The 17285-nt window shown below is 52.6% G+C and overlaps 1 protein-coding gene across 3 annotated transcripts; it reads right to left on the bottom strand.

Moving 5' to 3' along the window:
• Positions 1-585: 585 nt before the first annotated feature.
• On the bottom strand, positions 586-6226 carry Egr3 (early growth response 3). Of its 3 annotated transcripts, XM_041676480.1 has the most exons (3): positions 5555-5688; positions 5071-5123; positions 586-4253 (listed from the first exon to the last, which is right to left on the bottom strand). In XM_041676480.1, the coding sequence occupies exons 2-3, from the start codon at positions 5108-5110 to the stop codon at positions 3241-3243; spliced, it is 1053 nt and encodes a 350-aa protein (XP_041532414.1). In that variant the 5' UTR covers positions 5111-5123; positions 5555-5688; the 3' UTR covers positions 586-3240. The 3 variants fall into 3 exon arrangements, with proteins under 3 accessions (XP_041532414.1, XP_041532404.1, XP_041532397.1); XM_041676470.1 differs by lacking the exon at positions 5071-5123 and having other exon boundaries at positions 5555-6226; XM_041676463.1 differs by lacking the exons at positions 5071-5123; positions 5555-5688 and adding an exon at positions 5275-5491.
• Between the last annotated feature and the right edge of the window lie 11059 nt (positions 6227-17285).

Genomic DNA, 17285 nt, shown 5'->3' with positions numbered 1-17285 from the left:
CCTCTCCCCATTATCTGACCACAGAAGAGCTGCCAATCTCTCTGATTATCTTGCCAACCCCGAGGAATCCCTGTCAAGTCTCCACCTGTCTCTCAGGCTTCAAAAGCTTAAGCAAGAGAATTTCTCAGTGCTGTTCCAGAGGCCCTTTAGGGTCTTGTCCTAAGACCAACAGAGAAATAGTTTACCAACCAGGAGACTTAACCATAGAGAAGGTTCTAGAAGATTTAAGTCACTGCCCTGACTCCCTTGAGTTCAGCCTATCCAACCCGGTCATCTAATTGTTCTGTTAGTCTGAGAATCCATGAAGGGTAGAGTGGAATCCTCTCAGAGTCAGCATTCAAAGTTGGATTAGAAACACCAGAACCCATACAGAATTCTGACCCATGTCCACGGCCATCAGTTCTACTCTGAGGGTTCTCAGAGCAAGAGGCATAAATCCAGGCACCACAGCCTATCAAACAGACCACGGCGCCCCAAACAAATCAAGACCCCAAAACAAAAAACACACAACAACAACAACAAAAACCCCAGGCCAAACTAAAACTTTATACCATGAAAACAAGAAATAAAATGAGATGTAAAGGCAGGCTGATTGTCAGCAAACACAATATATTTACTGTATTGGCATTTGCTCACAGGGCAAATGGTACAACATTACACCATTTCAATATCTGTTTTTAAAAATGCTGTTTTCATGAACTATATTATATTGGCATAACAATGTGACAAGGGGTAAATGAAATGTTGGTGAAGAATCTCACCTTTTCACAATATCAAGCATTTGTTTAACCTTAGTATAAGGTACTATAAATCCAAGAAATAAAAACATCCACAAAATATATTACATCTGGTTTGTCTTTTTCTAAGTACTCAACTGTATACAAAAGTCTTTCAAAAAATATCATTCCCCATAGGTTTTCCTGTTTAAAACCTGATATTTTTTTTCTCTCAGTTCACATAAGTTAGAGTGCATTTTCTTTTGTTGGTTTTTTTTTTAAAACATGCAGACATAAAAAAATCGGGATAGCACAACCTTTTGGCAACAAAGTTATTTTTCTCTTAGTTTAGCTTAAATGACTGAGAACAGTTTTATTAAAACAAAGGAAAAGTCAGAGTTATCATGCAGTGACATGCATATTTCAGGAGGAGGAAGGAAAAAATATTAAAGGATATTCGATTCCTCCTTCCAGCTTTGAACTGACCAAAATTTGTGTGTGTTTTTAAATAATCATCACATTATAAAAAGTATTCAGCAAAATACTGTCTCTGCAAAGAAAGATTTTACCCTTCAGCTGAAAAAATATGGGCCCTCCTGGCAAACTTCTCCTTCTACAAAAAGCCCGAGTACCTGGAAATTCCCAATCCCCCTATTTGAGTTTTCCCTCTCCTTTCACCAGAGTCCTTTTTAGTATTATTTATCCACCACCAAAAGACGGTGCTTTTATTTTATTTTTTTTTAGTTAAAAAAAAAGTGGGAAACGCATAAAGTGACTTTAAAAACAGACATTCTGTAAACTCCAGACCTTTGTCGTTCCTCTCTGGGCAGCTCGCTGGCCACAGGAGAAATGACAATTAGAAACAGTATACATTCAGTCAAGACTGGGAAGGAAGCTGTGTCAGAGAGCACCCTTCACTGCGTCTCCACTTCAAAAGGGCCACCCTGTGTGAGGAAGGGCTGGGCAGGACAGCTGGGGTAGAGAGGCTCCTGAGAAGAGGTGAGGTAGGGTTGGGAGAAAGGTGTGATGGGAAAGTGAAACAGACGCCTCGGTCAGCAACAGATTAATGCAAAAATCCCCATCTAGTTTTGAGGACCATTTGAACAGAATGTGTATGCATATATACACATGTGTGCACATATATTCACACACATACACAGGTAGATATAATCTCCTCAGTTAGCATTTTCATAAAAATAAATCATTTAAAGCTGTATATGCCTACAAATTCTCTTTATTCCAGTGCACTGCGCTGGAAAACCAAATGCCTTAGATTTGATTTTTGCTAGGAATACAGAGTGTGTGTTATGTAAACATATGTGTATCAAGAAACACACACATACATCTACATACACACACCAACAATCATATACATACATTTCACTTCTAACTGCTGTGTTGGCGATCACAGAGGGCAAATGAATAGAGCCAGCTTTTCCCAGGAATGGGGGAATGAGAAATGGGGGAAAGAAATGACAAACATCCGGGTGGTTGAGTGAGGCCTGCCTTTCTGGGTAAGAACCTTGAGAGACCTAGTGAGAACCTGAGAGGGAAAAGGAGACCATGGGGAGGAAAGGAAGAGGGCAAGCTCAAGAACACAGATTTTGAAAAGTGGGGGGGGGGGTGCTGAGCAAATGATTTTTTTTTTTTTAAAGGCAGGCTCAGGAGATGGTGGCTCTTTCTCCCTAAAGATCAAACTGCCCTGAGGCCTAAGAGGGAAGCGCTCGGAAAGGGAAGGGGCCTCTGAGGGGCCAAACCCGAGGCGGCGGCAGCAGTACCGCAGCAGCTACGTCCGAGGCATTTCTTTAAGAAACATTATTACAGAGCAGATGGAAGACCATCTCCTCCAGCCACATGCAGGTCCCCAGCCTGGGACATCTCCCAACGGCTTGGAGACCCTATGTGAAGAAGAGTTTGGGGGTAGACACAACCCAGTTCAGCTCAAGAGTCTCACACACGCGTGCGCGCGCACACACATACACAGGCACACTCACACATACAGGCGAGCACGCACACACTCGCGCGCATCACCGCACGCAAGCGCGCGTGCGTGCGGCGGGCAGCAAGCTCTGCGCTTTGGTGCGCTCCTTACCCCCTCCCCCTCTCGGGTGCTCGAGGGGTAACACAGGGAGACACTGGAGGGGGAAACAGTGAGGTGCTTGGGTCTGGCGAAGGTTGGATGGGTCCCGCCTTCAGTCCCCCGCAGGTCCTTGGCGCGGCCCAGCTGCCCCTGGATCAAGGCGATCCTAACTGAACAAAGCGGGCTAGACGCCACCTTTCCGCCCCCACGCCTTGGCAAAGGGGGGGCAGCAAGGAGAAAGTGCCTCCAGCCCTAGCCCCCAACCATCGGCCGGTGTGAAAGGGTGGGAATGGGGGGCATCGAAGGGGAGGCAAAGGGGGCCGCACGTCCAGGGCGAGACCAGGGCGCGGCCCCTGCGCCTCAGTGGCTGGCTTTCCCCGCTGCTTTCAGGCGACCAGCCAGGAGGCACTGGAAGGGAAAAGAGGGGATCTGGGTGCCCGAGCCTCAGGCGCAAGTAGTGACCACAGGGGCCAAGGACACGGTGGGCGCCGAGGATGCAGAGGGCGCACCCCCTTTCTCTGACTTCTTCTCCTTTTGCTTGAGGTGGATCTTGGCGTGGCGCTTGCGCTCGTCGCTGCGCGCAAACTTGCGCCCACAGAACTCGCACGCGAAGGGCTTCTCCCCGGTGTGCGTGCGGATGTGAGTGGTGAGGTGGTCGCTGCGGCTGAAGCTCCGCATGCAGATCCGACACTGGAAGGGCTTGTGGCCCGTGTGGATGCGCAGGTGCCGGGTCAGCTCGTCCGAGCGGCTGAAGCGGCGGTCACAGCCCTCTGCGGGGCACGCGTGGGGTCGCTCGTGGAGCGGGGTCTTGCTAGGCCGATTGGGGTACTTGCGGGGTCGGATGGGCTTGAGAGTGAGTGGCGGCTGGGGCAGGCTGCCGAAGCCCGGGTGGATCTGCTTGTCTTTGAAGGCCTTGATGGTCTCCAGAGGGGTAATAGGGGGTGGGTTGACCCGGATGGGGTCCATGCCCTGGAAGGGCTTGTGTTCCGGAATGGAGCCCATGTCGTTGGGGTGGTGGTACAGGTTGTAGTCAGGAATCATGGGGAAAAGATTGCTGTCCAAGGCCGGCGGCTTGGCCGATTGGTAATCCTGGGGAGAATAGGCGAGCCCAGGGTTACCCTGGGGGTCGTGGAAAGACACGGGCTCCGAATAGAGATCACCGCAGTTGGAATAGGGGGGTAGAGCCGGATACATGGCTTCCACGTCGCCCTGCGGAGGCTGCACCATGCTAGCCGTGGACGTCTGCGTACTGAGTGCCCCTGAGGCCGGGGGCACCCCCAAGATGCCGGCGCTCATGAGGCTAATGATGTTGTCCTGGCACCAGTTGGAAGGAGAGTCGAAAGCGAACTTTCCCAAGTAGGTCACGGTCTTGTTGCCGGGGGCTGGCTGGAAAGAGCCCGAGTAAGAGAGTTCCGGATTGGGCTTCTCGTTGGTCAGACCGATGTCCATCACATTCTCTGCGGAGAGCGGGGGAGAGAGGGGAGGGGTGAGTGAAGCCGAGCCGGCTCCGGTCTACGGCGCCCCGGTCCTTGCCTAGGAGTAGAGGGTGCGGCCGGCTGGAGTGCGCAGCGCGTGGGGTAAGAGGAACGCTGAGCCCGGCGCAAAGCGGGCGGTGCCGCGCTCCCCGGCGCAACCTGGATACAGCAAAATACTACGGATCGGGGTGTGGAGTGGCTCCGGCACACACACCGCACACGCCGCGCACACACTCACGTACCACACACATACACGCACGCGCGCGCGAGAGCATTGTTGTTCTTCCCGAGGTGGGGCGGACAGGTAGCTGCAGCTACAGGTAGTTTCAGACCCGAAGCGCGCCCGGCTCTCGCTCTCCAGCACACACAACTCGGCCTCTTCCCCCGGCCCTGTCTACTCCAAGACGCCGCGCCTTCACGCCCCAAGCGATGTCCCCCTACGGGCGCTGAGCCCCGGGTGGCCGACCTAGAGCGCTTCGACGCTTTTGTCCTCGGAGCGCAGAAGGGTGCCGCCCGTAAAGGGAGCCTCTCCCGGCCCCAGTCTCCTCCCGGCCTGAAGGAGCTTTCGGCTAGTGCTGGAGGGGAAAAGCCTAGACCCCGCTGAGAGTGGAGAGCGGCGGAAAACCGGCCGGTGCTTCCACGGCGGGAGCAGCTGCCTTTCCCAAGCTCCCGGGTCCCAGGATCGCCCCCGGTGGCAAACCCTTTCCCCCGCCCCGTGGGTGAGCCCCCTCCCTCTCCCCGCCGTCCCCACACCCCCAATGGCTTTGCTGAACGCCCCGGAAAGGCAGCGTCGCAGTACCTCTCCCACCGCGGGGACTCCACGCCGCACATGGCTCCATCCCGGGTGGGAGGCTGAGGGAGTAAGGGGGGGGGGGGAGAGCGCGGGTGAAAAAGACGCTGGGCTCCTCCCGAGAAAGGGGGCTACAGCACCACGCCTTGCGCCCAGTCCAGAGATCGGGCCCCCTGCGTGGTGAGGGAGAACCCCAGAGCTGCTCGCACCTACCTCCCTCCTCCTGTCGGCGGCTGCCCCCACCCGGGAGAACCGAAGCCTCAACCGTGGCGTCGCCAACCAAGCCTTCCCGATCTCGGAGGGCGGGAGGAGTGGGTGGGAAAAGCAACTCGCCCCCCGGAAAATTCCCAGCGCGCCCCCCATCTTTCCATCCGTCTCTCCATCCATCCATTTCTGCATCCATCGATCTATGCATCCATCGCTAGCTCGCTCCCTCCTCCTCTTCCACCCCCTTTCCTTCCTCGCTGCCTCGCCGCCTCACCGCCACCCTTACCTGTAGCCATCTGATTGTAATGGGCTACTGAGTCGCTGCTGCCGGAGAAGAGGTTGAGCGCGCTGGGGATCTCCTCGGGGTACAGATTGTCAGGCAATTGGTTTAGCAAACTGCTCATGGTCACCGGCAGCTTCTCGGCGAGTTTGCCGGTCATAGCAGTCCCGAGCTACCGCCGCCACCGCCGCCGCCGCCACCGCCGCCGCCTGTTTCTAACGCAGCTTCCAGGCTAGCGGCATCCGAGAGGCGATCCGTGGTGCAGGGGAAAAGCATGCGAGAGGGAAAGTTCGGGGAGGGGGGAAGAGGGGAAGGGGTGGGCCAGAGGAGGGGATCTATTCTTTTTTTTTGGGGGGGGAGAGGGGCAAAGAGGGTAATCCTTTCGGGTGTTTCAGCTGATGCGGTGCGACGCTGGGTCGTGGGGGTGGGGTGGGGCGTGTGCGGGGAGTGGGATGGGGGCTGGGCTGGGGGAGATCTAGGCTCCAGGGGGTCAGACGCGGCTTCAGTATTGAGCTCACAAACAGACACGCGCCCGCCGACCCCCCCGCCCCCCGATCTGCCACAGCCGCCGCCGCCGCCGCTGCTGCCGCCGCCACCTCCTCTTGCCGCTGCTGCTGCCGCTGCTACCACCACCACCAGCCCCGCCGCTTCCTAGCTAGCTCACTGCTGCCCAAAGCTCCCAGCCAGGGAACTCCACCAGTCTATTTATCTGAGCCCCGGGAAAGCTCCGTGACGTAGCTGCCCATATATGGACAGACAAAGCCCAGCCGAAGGGGCGCGACGTCACAATGGAAGCTCCTCACAATGGAACATTAGAAAGCAGGAAGCGGGCCGCAGCCAACGTGCAGCGCCCGCACCGCTCGCCGTTCTTAAAAAAAAAGACAGAAAAAAAGAAAAAAAGTCAATTAGAAGATTAGAAAGAAAGAGAGCGCGAGGAGAAAGGAAAGAGGGATGAAGCCAAAATGCAAAGCGCGCGGTGCGCAGTGCACAGTCAAAAACCCAGTAACCAAACATGTAGGTTTTTATTTGAGGTCTGCACTAGAGACAACATTTAGGGAGTGAGGGGTGGAGTTGTTCGCAACTGGCCTCCAGCATGCCCAGCAGGAAGAAAGAGTTCAATACTGTAGGCGACAGGTCCCTTAGCAGTCTGGGAATTGTTAAGAAAGGGGGAGGTGACTTCTTCAACCCGTGTTCCTCCATCCCCACCCTACCCTTCCTTCAGCACCCTACCCTGGACTGGATTCAAGTGGAAAAAAGGAGTACTTCCCTTAGAGGAAGGGGTTCCAATGTCTCAGGGTTCCTTAGTCTAGTACCTAGAACTTTCCTGCCTACACCATTCTGATTCACCGCCCACAGCCCTGACCCCTCCCTTGGCTCCTGACCCGGCGCTGACTCCCAGTGGTGCGCAAAAGTGACCCGGGAATGTGTAGCCTACTAGCTGGTTGCGCAGGGGCCAGAAGTCCCACACTTGGGGCGAAGACATGAGTTTTTGGTGGAGAAGGGAAAGAGTGAAGTTTAAGGGATAGAAAACACGTGCACCAAATAATTCCCAGATAAATTCCCTAACGGTTCTAATGCAAACCCCTTTGGCCACAGGATGGCAGGAGGGCCCAGCAGGCCCGGGCACAGTAGCTGTTTACTGCAGCCCGTGAAGGGCTTGTGGCTGAATTACAGCAGGAAATTGAGAAGCCCACGGTTTCTAATCCTCCACGGCGGTCTCCCCTAGTCTCTACCCTCCTCGTCTCCCAAAGGGCTGTCCTCATCGCTGCTTGAGGGTGCCTTGCAGTCAAGGGCGGCCCCTGTGCCGACCCGGGGTGCTGTCACCTCCCCGAGCGACAGCGGATCCCGGGGGTGGGTGATGTGTTCCCCGAGGCCTGCTCCTGAAGCGCGCAGCCTGGCTGAGAGCTAGGGGGAGGAAAGGGAGGGAGCTTGGAGGCGCGACCCCGAATCACACCGGTTTGGCGGGGGAGGATTCCCTCCTCACTGGCCGCGTGGGCGCGGTGAATCCCGAGTCCCCGGCTGGAGAGTCGGGGTTGGGGTAACTTGCATCTCTCAGGGGGCGGGGGAGTGTTGACAAGGAGGAAGAGAGGATCCCCGGGCCTCACGCCGTGGGAGGTCCATGCGGGGCCGGGGACGTGTGGGAGGAACTCCCGAGCTGCGCATTCTAGTGGGGGTGGATGACAACCTCACTCCCTCTCTCCTCCCCTTAGTTTGGTGGAGAACAGAGGGTGGGAAGGGCCCAGATTCCCCCGGATCTTCTCTAGCTTTTAGGAAAGGAGGGATTCCCGTCGCCCGTGAGCCCCCTCTCTGCCACCCCCGCTGCATCTCCCTCCAGGCTACCCATTCCTGTGCTCTAGAGGCTCTGCGCCCCCGGGTTCTCCTCCGCCCGCGCGGCGCGGGGAGACTGCGTGCTGCAGCGGTCCCGGGCTTCGGCCGGAATCAGGGCATGCAGCGCTTCCCGCCCCCGGCTCCATCCCTGGAGGAGGGGAGCGGCCGGCCAGGGGCGTGGGCGGCGGTGTGTGCCTGGTTGGATGCGGGAGGGGCCTCCGCGGCTGCAGGGAGGGTCGTGGGGCAGCGGGCCAAGCCGGGAAGAGCCATACAAGGAGCGGATCCGGTGACGTGCCGGCCGCGCCCCTTCTCCTGCTCTATTTGGCTGCAGATTCCGGTCCCCGGATTTGCATATTTTGGCATCCAGTGGAAAAGGGAAGAAGAACGGAACCCGCAGCCTTTAAAGGAACCGCACAGACTGTAGCGTCACCTAGGGAGGCGGTGGGGGGGGGGGGTTGTGTGTGTGAAAAATTAGCCTGGAGCTCTGGCCTCTAGCTGGAGAGCCAGGCTATTGGGGCGGGACAGGACGCCCAGGGTACCCGCAAGCTTTGGGCGCGCCTCTGCAGCGCTTCCTGCTGCGCGTGAGAAGGGGGAGGCTGGCGGGCTGCGATGGGAGGGACTGGGTGTCTCGGTGGGTTCCTGCTCTCTGCCTGGACGCGTCGCGAGGTTCTCAGCCCTGGAACAAGCTGCAGGTCTAAGACTGACAGCAGTGTCCATGTCTCCCCGCGGGAGGCAGAGATCAGCCTGATGGGGGTGGCGGGAAGGAAGTGGAAGGCCTTCTGCGGCCCAGCTCAACTAGCAAGGACTTCAGAGATCAAACACTTGCCACCTGTTGGGCTCTCTCCATAGGAAGGGATGGGAGCCCTGCACCTTTTCCATAGAGGCCTGTGGTGGAAGCATTTGGTATTCTCAGAGGCTTTCCGGTTCCAGCGTCAGCTAAGGCTGCACCAAGGATGGCCTGCCACACTTTCGAGGCTAGTTTGTTGCTTCTAAGAGGGAAAGCACATATCCAGGCCTCCTGGCTTGCACCAGGACCTTGTTGCCTAATAGGCAACTCTGGAAAGGCTGTCAGCCTCCTCACTACTAGTTCTTCTAATGGAATGGAAGCTTTCAGTTTACTTATTTATCAGACTTTCATTGTGACAAGGCAAACTACTGAGCTTCTTATCGGCAGGCCTCATAGGAAGAATTAAATCAGAGTTTTCATAGAGTACTTATACCGGACCTCTCGCAAGCGCTCCGTAAACAGCGATTACTATTAAACGATGTTCTCCCCCATCCTGCTGCATGATGGACACACTCCTTGTGTGTCCCAGAGATGCATTTAGAAAGTGCAGTTAACAAGAAGTGCCTAATGGAGGAAGCCATCCCTTCCAGCTTGTGTGTGCAAGAAATACTACTTATTTACAGAGAAAAGGAAATTACTTTTGGGTGCCTGGTAGCGGTGCCACTATAGGGATGCTTAAGGAATGGTCCCCTTTCTGCAGGAGCCAAGACCTGGATTAAGACGTCAACAGCTGGTGGTGAGACTAGGCTGGGATCATTCTGGAACACCTAGGAATGACTTCCAAACAACAGGAACAACAACAACAACAACAATAAAGTTTTGGCTGTGGCTCCCAGGAGAAGGTGGGCGATTCTGGGGCCTTTTCTTTTCCATGAAAGGAGCTTACAAGCATAGGCCCTTAATGACTACTTTCTATTCAAGTTGTGGTGCCAACAGATGCCCTCCATCACCCTGAAGGATGATGGTTAGGTGGAAGCTATGGTTCTGTGCCAGTAGGCACAACCAGGAATCTGGAGCAGCATGGGGTGTTTACAGTGGCGATTTGTAGATTACTATAGTTCCCTGGTTGTCAGAAGTGGAATTCAGCATGGAAAAAAAAAGGGGGGGGGGTTTCCTCTTCCTCACTGTCCCTCCCTCCTGGTATGTTTCCTTTCTCCCTCCTGGACAGGGGCTGAGGTGTTTGTTTCAGGTTTATTGGCGGGCTCCAGAGAGATTGCCAAAAGCCTAATTACCTGAACCCTAAGCCCTGAAGTTGTTGGGGAGCCAGTGAGCGAGTAGGCACTGGTTCAGAGCGTCCTCCTCTAGAGCTGGTGAAAGGCAGGCAGGCAGGCCATCCTCCCTGCCTAACAGAGCCAAGGCTGCTGTCTCCCACGGAGGGGGAATGGGTGTCTTTGTTTTTGGTGAGGATAAAGAAGATGTGGTTCAGGAATTCCACTGCAGAAACAGGCACAATTCTGTCTTGATCCTTTGTCCCAGGCATTCTCTCAACTTTAGTTCTCCGTTTTTATTAACCAGTCTTCTATCTTCCAAGAGTTCTCCTTTCCTTCATTAAAATTAATTCAACCTGCGATGAATTGATGCTTTTTCTGGTCTTAGAGGGTATTTTCATTTACATTTATTTGTTTTGATGTGTATGGGTGTTTTTGCCTGCGTGTATGTGCGCAGAGACCCTAAGAGGCCATCAGGTCCCCTGAGACTGGAGTTTACAGTTGTGAGCCTTTCCATGGGAGCTGGGAATCGAATTCTGGTCCTCTGCAAGAGCAGCCAGTTTCCTTAACCACTGAGCCCCTCTCTGTTCCAGTCACAAGGGAATTTGTGTTTTCAATGAAAATGCTTAGGACAGGGGATGTGGCTCAGTGGTAAGGGTACTTGTGTCTCCTGATCAAGACCCTGGATTCAAGCCTTCCAGCGACTTCTTTTTTGATGTGTATATTGTCTGTATGTGTCCGTGTTCATGTGCATGCTCCCGTGTGCATGAATGTGTATCCCTTAGTTGTTCTCCACCTTATTCTTTTTGAACTAGAGTCTCATTAAAACTGGATTTCACTGATTGGGCAAGACTGGCTGGACAGTGAGCCCCAGGGATCCTCCTGTCTCCTAGTATCAGCCTTACAGAGATGGGTCTTTTTTTTTTTTTTTTTTTTTTTTTGAGACAGGGTTTCTCTGTGTAACAGCCCTGTCTGTCCTGGAACTCACTCTGTAGCCCAGGTTGGCCTCCAACTCAGAGATCCGCCTGCCTCTGCCTCCCAAGTGCTGGGATTAGAGGCCTGCACCACCACCGCCACCATGCAGACAAGGGTCTTGATTACCCTTTTGAAGTCAGCTGAAACTGCCCTTACCTGCCTCTACCTCCCAAGTGTTGGGATTATCGATGTGTGCTGTTGTCACAAGTGGCTCTACTACCTAGCAATTTGGAGAAAAAAAACCATTTATTAAGAGTTACTAATATAACCTGAAGATATTAAGCACAATACTCAGAATGTCACCTGGAACATGGAGGTACTTACTAATGCTTCTAGAATAGAAGTCTGGTTGTAGGGCATCAGACCCAATGATGAGAAATGGGAGTTTGGGATTTTTCTAATCACACCAAGCATGTGAGCTGAGGACCTGCCCTGGTGGCATTGTTCTTAAATGTCAGTTATCTTGAGAGTCTTCAGGCGTTCTCCACTTTGGGATGCCACCCAGGAGTCCTCCTGCTCATTAGTGAAATCTTTAGAAGTCATTGCCATTTCTTTGGCAATGGCAGCCAGTGCAGAGGAGAAACTAGGTGCAATTTTTCTGGAAGCTTGAAAAAGGAAAGTGTTGGTATCCTGTTGCAAGGGCTTCTGGGTGATTATATCTCTAGAAGGTTGGGCTGCTGATATGTCATGCCTACTCTGCCCAGGCCTTGTATACATACTGTTTTCCTCATTTTTTTTTTAGATTTCTATTTTTTATGTGTATAAGCATCTTGCGTGTGTGTGTGTGTGTGTGTGTGTGTGTGTGTTTGTGTGTGCGCGCGCATGCCTGGTGCCCATGGAGGTCAAAAGAGGGGATCAGATTCCTTGAAACTAGAGTTAGCTCCTATGTGGGTGCTGGGGGTAAAACAGTCTTCTGTGAGAGTAACAAGTTCTCTTATCCACTACGCCCTTTCTCCACTCTCATTTTCTTTACAACAGCCGAGTGAGGAAGATTTTAGGACTGTCTTCCTTCTTTCTTACTATTAGGAGAAGATCTATGTGGTTGGGAGAATCTTAGTAGCTCCCTGGAAATTCATTGGTCTCAAACTGGCTGATCTATTTAAACTCACACCATGTAACTCTAAAAAGAATGTTTTTGACTGGAGCTGTTGTCCCCTTTGTGACTGTAACAGAGGGAAGAGATGAGGTGATTGGTGTGGGTCAGAAGATGGATGGAGCTACAGGCAGTTGTGAGCCACCACATGGGTGCTGGTAACTGAATTAGGCCCTCGGAAGGAGCCGTGAGCAATATCAACCACCGAGGTATCTCTCCATCTCCTCCATCTTTATTTTTTTGAAGACAAGGTCTCTCACTGAATCTGAAAATCTGGGGATTGAGGAATAGAAAGAAGCTTGGCTGTAGTATCCCAGCATGCTTTGGACCAAGCAGGGTGGTAAGGAAGGAGCCCAGGGGCCAGTAAAGGGGTGTAGCATTGCACTTCTTAGGACTTCTGCCAGGACCTAGTAGTAGGCATGAGAGACTGTTACTCTGAGCTGAAGCCCTACTTCCTAAAGCTGTTTCAATGGCCACAGGATCCTCTTCAAGGATAATCGCATACTTCACTTGTATGTATTTTTAAATTTGTATGTATGTATTTAGTGTGTGCACCTGTGTGTGTATGTACACGTGGGCGCGCATGCATCTGTGTGAGTCTGTATTCACCATGCTCGGGCAAGAAGCCTTGAAGATCAGAAGAGACTATCAGATCCCTGGAAATTGGAGCTACAGGTGATTTTAAGCCACATGGATGCTGGGAAGCAAGCCCAGGCCCTCTGCTAGAGCCATACAGTGCTGAACCAACTTTCCAGTCCTTTCACCTTTAGAGTTTCTCTGCAGCTCACTGATTTGGCTAGACTGGCCAAGGGGCTTGGGGGATCTGCTGGGGTTTCCTGGAGAGGCCCAGCTTGTTACATGGTTCTAGGGATCTCAAATCTGCTTGTTTTGCTTGGCAGGTATTTTACCAATGGAGTCATTTCCCCAGCCGGACATACTTTTCTTTTAAAATCTATTGGTCTAAATTCAAATGAACTTATTCTCATCATGCTGAAACAGGATATTTGGGATCACACTTTAGGTAATTTCAGGGTGACCGATCACCAAAGAGAAAATGTTTTGTTACAGAGCACCACTTGCTGTGAGCGTGGGAGTAGCCACTAAATTCCCAAGGTGGTTTATCCTAGAGATCTCTCCCAAGACCTGAGTGAGTCTATAGAACTAATTAATTGTCATGGGTAATTCAGAGGCTGAGCATTCAGGACTGAGCTGGGTCAGGGAGGGAAGGGAAATATTAACAGGCAGAACTGAGAAAAGTGTACATCGTAGGTAAATGTCAAACACTAACTATGGCCTGGGAATCAAGAGTTCTGATTTTCTTGGTAAACTACCTGTGTGTGACTTTGGCTATGATCAGTCTTATTCATGGGCTTCATGAGCATTGGACAACCCTCCTTTTCTCTTAATTTCAGCTCTAAGTTTTGTCGACTCATGGGTTTCTCAATGAATTTCTAATGCTGGGGCCTAGTGAGGGGAGAGGGAAAGAGAATTAATGAACCAAGTCCCCTTTCTCAGCTCTCTGGGTTTCTGACTATTGTAGGCAGGTGTGGGAGGAATGTATTGAAGTTCCTAGTTACAGTTAAAGATTCTAGAAGGAGGGGCTGAGTTCTTGTGGGCAAGGGTGGGGGTGTGTGTATTGGCGGGGAGTGGGTCTGGGGATGAGGGCTTGTGATGGGAACTTTGCTGTCTTAGCTCAGGTGCTCATAGAAGGTAAATGGAGTCATGTGCTCTAAGGGCCTGCCTCTCCCCTGGGACCGGCTATGGGGTAACCCCTTTTCAGTTGAGAGGGATGGTGTCTCTGCAGAAAGGGCTCTCAGGGGATGACGCTTTTTGGAAAGAGGAACTTCATGATTCGAAATGAAGCAGAAAAGGTGTGAGTGTGTGTGTGGGGGAGGGGCAGTGGAGAACGCAGCTGGGGAGAAAAGAGATAGAAAAGAAAGTGGGCGGGACCATGGGGGAAGCTCTTACCTCCACGGCTGGCAGAACACCAGCTTTTGTGGGACAGGCTTTATCCATAGGCGGGCGCTGACTCTTCTCCTTCACCCTCATAAGGAAAACTAGGGTTCTAGAGAAGGTTGTAGGCTTGGAGCCCTGGTCTCAGGCCTCAGCCCCAAACTGTTATCCCTTTGGTTTCTTCCATCCCAGAGAGGATTGGGAAGCACATCTTTGCCCCCCCCTCCCACCCCCACCCCATGCATCCAGTCAAGCGGGTTTAGGGAAGCCGTTAATGATTCTCTAGAGCTCAGAACTCATGGTGGGATTAGTGCCCTACTCTGTGAGGAGCTCAGACGTGGGTTTAATGTCTTTGTAGGTCTGGCATCACCAAGGAAATAAGCATTTGGGAGTAGAGGGCTTGAGGCAGGGTCTCACTGTGTAGCCCGAGTTAGACTTGAACTCATAATCCTCCTGCCTCAGTGTACTACTACTGAGCACTGTGACTAGAAGTGTGAGCTCACAACTGCCTGTAACTCCATCCCTCCTCCTACCCACACCAACCACCTCATCAGAGACTGCATAAATCCTCGTTCAAGATGGAATATGCTAAATATTCTGCCAGTCCTAATTTTGAAGGGGGGGGGGAGACTAATTACCAGTGTGAAACCAGGAAAGGTGGGGGACCCAGAAGCAATACAACAGGGAATCACTATGGATCCAAAGTTGGGGGCAGGGGTGGGGTGGGGTAGGAGTCATCGGACACAATCTCAAGAGGTAATAACCCCGTTAATTGAGAGGTAATGATCCTTGGCATTTTCATCTTCAAAGCCAGGAACAAGCTGTAATTAATGCTCCCACCACCCGGGGGCAGGGTGGGGTGTAGGGAACCCCGAGCTACTGCTACTCAGGGAAACTGAGGCACTGACGGAAAGTCTATAGGAAAGAGGAATGGAGCCCCAGCACAGTTGGGATCTTCAGGGAGCTTGGGACACATCAGATCATTGCCTTCTCCAAAACCTGGCAGCCTGAAGAGAGTTGGGGAGAAGTCAAGGTCTGTATAGGCTGGAAGAAGCCTAAAACCTACACAGGCCTCGCCACAGGCGGTAGCAGGGTTACTGGGTTTGCTGGTGGCTCAGCCTCAGGAGATTCGGCCTAGGTGGTGCCTAGTTTCCCAGAGCAGGGCCTGGGATGTTCCAAGGGTGAACTTTGCAGTCCCCAGCTCGTGCTGCCGTCTCTGTAGAGCACAGAGGAAGAGGACGTGGAAGTCCTTCGCGCCCAGATGCAGGCGGGCTCCCGGCACATTCAGAGTGACTCATCGGGCGACTCCCGAAATGCCTCCCTGTTTCTTCATCTCAGTCTGGCTACCCCAAGCCCGGAGGGAGTTTTTCATTAGCATGATTATCCTGCCGTTGTTAAAAGCTGGTAAATCTCACCCAGAGACCGAGGCCGGGAGCAGCCTCTGAACTGCTTGTCTGAGTTCATAGGTCCCCAGCTGCGGGCCAGCGGCGCCACTCCACATCTCCTGTGACCAGTTCAAACCCAGCTGTCCGGGTACCCGGGGCAGTACTCGCAGGCTGTGTGCAGTCTCAGGGACGCCATCTTCACCCTCTCCCACCCGCCAGGTGCTCACACGGAGGGCATACAGCCAGTTTCTACTCTACTGACTATCACCCACAGGAGAACAAGGGATGGGTTACACCTCAGTTAGCCTCCTTGGCGGGAATGTTGTAGGAATGCCTTGCCCAGGCGCTTTCCTAACCCCCACCCCAATTTGTGAAATCCCTTGATAAATGTGCCCTTTCAACACGTGCTCCACAAGGGCAGAAGAGTAACTTCTGCACCCCTATCTCTTCCTGGCCCCAACACCATCCCCATGTACCTGGCCGGAGCAGCTGGTGTCTAGTAGCCCTCCTCCCCCTTTTTCAAATTAACGAGTTTTCAGGGAATAATAGAACAATTTAATGCCTCTTCTCCCATCGTTTCCCCACCCTACTCCCAACATTTGACTATTATCTACTGTGTATTTATGGTGTACTGTGCACCATCACACACCGGGCTAAGGCATTGATGAAAATGGATTCTTTCTTTGAGGTGGAGAAATGCAGGTCCCATGAAGCCTCAGGGTGGGCGGAGAGAGAGCAAGCAAATACAGGTGATTGGGTGGTAAGGAGTATGGATAAAAAAAAAATCAATTAGGAAGAGGGGGTGTAGAGTGGTGAGGCCTATCTGGCAGTTACTCTTTGATCCTTGCCTTTGGAGGTCTGGGTCCGTCTGCTGGCTTACCTATCAAAGTACCAATTTCCAATATATAGAATATATAGATTTCCAATATATAGTGTTTTGGTGCAGTTATGGTCTTGGCTCACTAGGTGCCCTGAAAAATTACATGCGGTTTTTCAATCTTACCAGATGCTAGTGAGTTGGCTCATCAGGTGGGATGCCTGCTGCTAAGCCCAGCAGCCTGAGTTTGATCCTGAGTGAACTGACGCTGAAAGTTGTTCCTGCTCGTAGGTATACCACAGCGTGCATGTGTGCGTGTGTGCATGCACACACAATTAAAAAAAATCACACCAAAGTACGTTAGGGACAGTCAGATCTTGAACGCAGTTGTCTCTTGGTCCCTGCCCCAGGTGTCAACCCCTCGTCCTCTGGATTAGCTTCTCGCTCTACCACCAGATGGCTATCTGACAGTGTTGTGTGCACAGGGTCATTTTAATAGTCTTTCTTAGGCTGGAGGGGGAGGGTGGCTTTGGGTGCCCAAGCTCCAAATCTTGGGCTCACACTTCCCTCTTGCACAAACTGTTTTTTTTTTTTTTAAATTGGGGGGGGGGGAGAAGGAAGGTGGAGAAACTTCCTCTAGACCTCAAATGAAAGAAAAAGTGGCCATGATGGAAACTCAAACAAATGCTTCCCCATTGCCCTACTTCCCTCCCGTGGTCACACTTCCGGCTGCCACCACAGGGTATTTTAGGCTCAAAAACAAAGCATCAGATCTATTTGAGCAACTTTTGTTCCATCGGAGTAGAAGCTGAGGGGCCTGTGGCCGCCCTGGGCTAGGCCACTTCCCCAGGGAACTGACGCGTTTCCCCTTCTCTGCCAAGGTCCAATTTAGCAACTCAGTCTGGCCACTTTTGGCTTCTCCTTTCCCTGGCCGGGCAGTACACGGGCAAGGGGCCAGAGGTAGGGCTGCTGGAAGGATGGGCATGCGTCTGGATGCCTTCCTCATGAACTTTAAGGGAAGGCCTGGTTCCCTTCTGCGAGCGCCTCCCCCACCTTCCTTCCCCCAGTCACACACAAGAAACCTGCACTGCAGTCATCAAAACTCCACTTGCAGCAGCAGGTGATTGCAAAGTGAGATTTGTGGTTAGGTCACGTCTGGTCCTCCGTCTCCTCTGTGTTAATGGTGGGCTG

The sequence above is a fragment of the Microtus oregoni genome, unplaced genomic scaffold, assembly GCF_018167655.1.
Source record: "Microtus oregoni isolate MIOR12 unplaced genomic scaffold, Mior012 000001F_ref0000356, whole genome shotgun sequence".
Classification (NCBI taxonomy): domain Eukaryota; kingdom Metazoa; phylum Chordata; class Mammalia; order Rodentia; family Cricetidae; genus Microtus; species Microtus oregoni.
The sequence above is the reverse complement of the archived record's forward strand: the minus strand, read 5'-3'. Positions and strand labels throughout refer to the sequence as shown.

What these genes read in the sequence shown, in the direction of transcription:
- Egr3 (XM_041676463.1), bottom strand. Translation starts at nt 5,476, where the DNA reads ATGCATAGATCGATGGATGCAGAAATGGATGGATGGAGAGACGGATGG. An exon ending in CCGCCGACAGGAGGAGGGAG is followed by an intron (nt 4,254 to 5,274) that starts GTAGGTGCGAGC and finishes CGCTCTCCGCAG; the next exon opens with AGAATGTGATGGACATCGGT.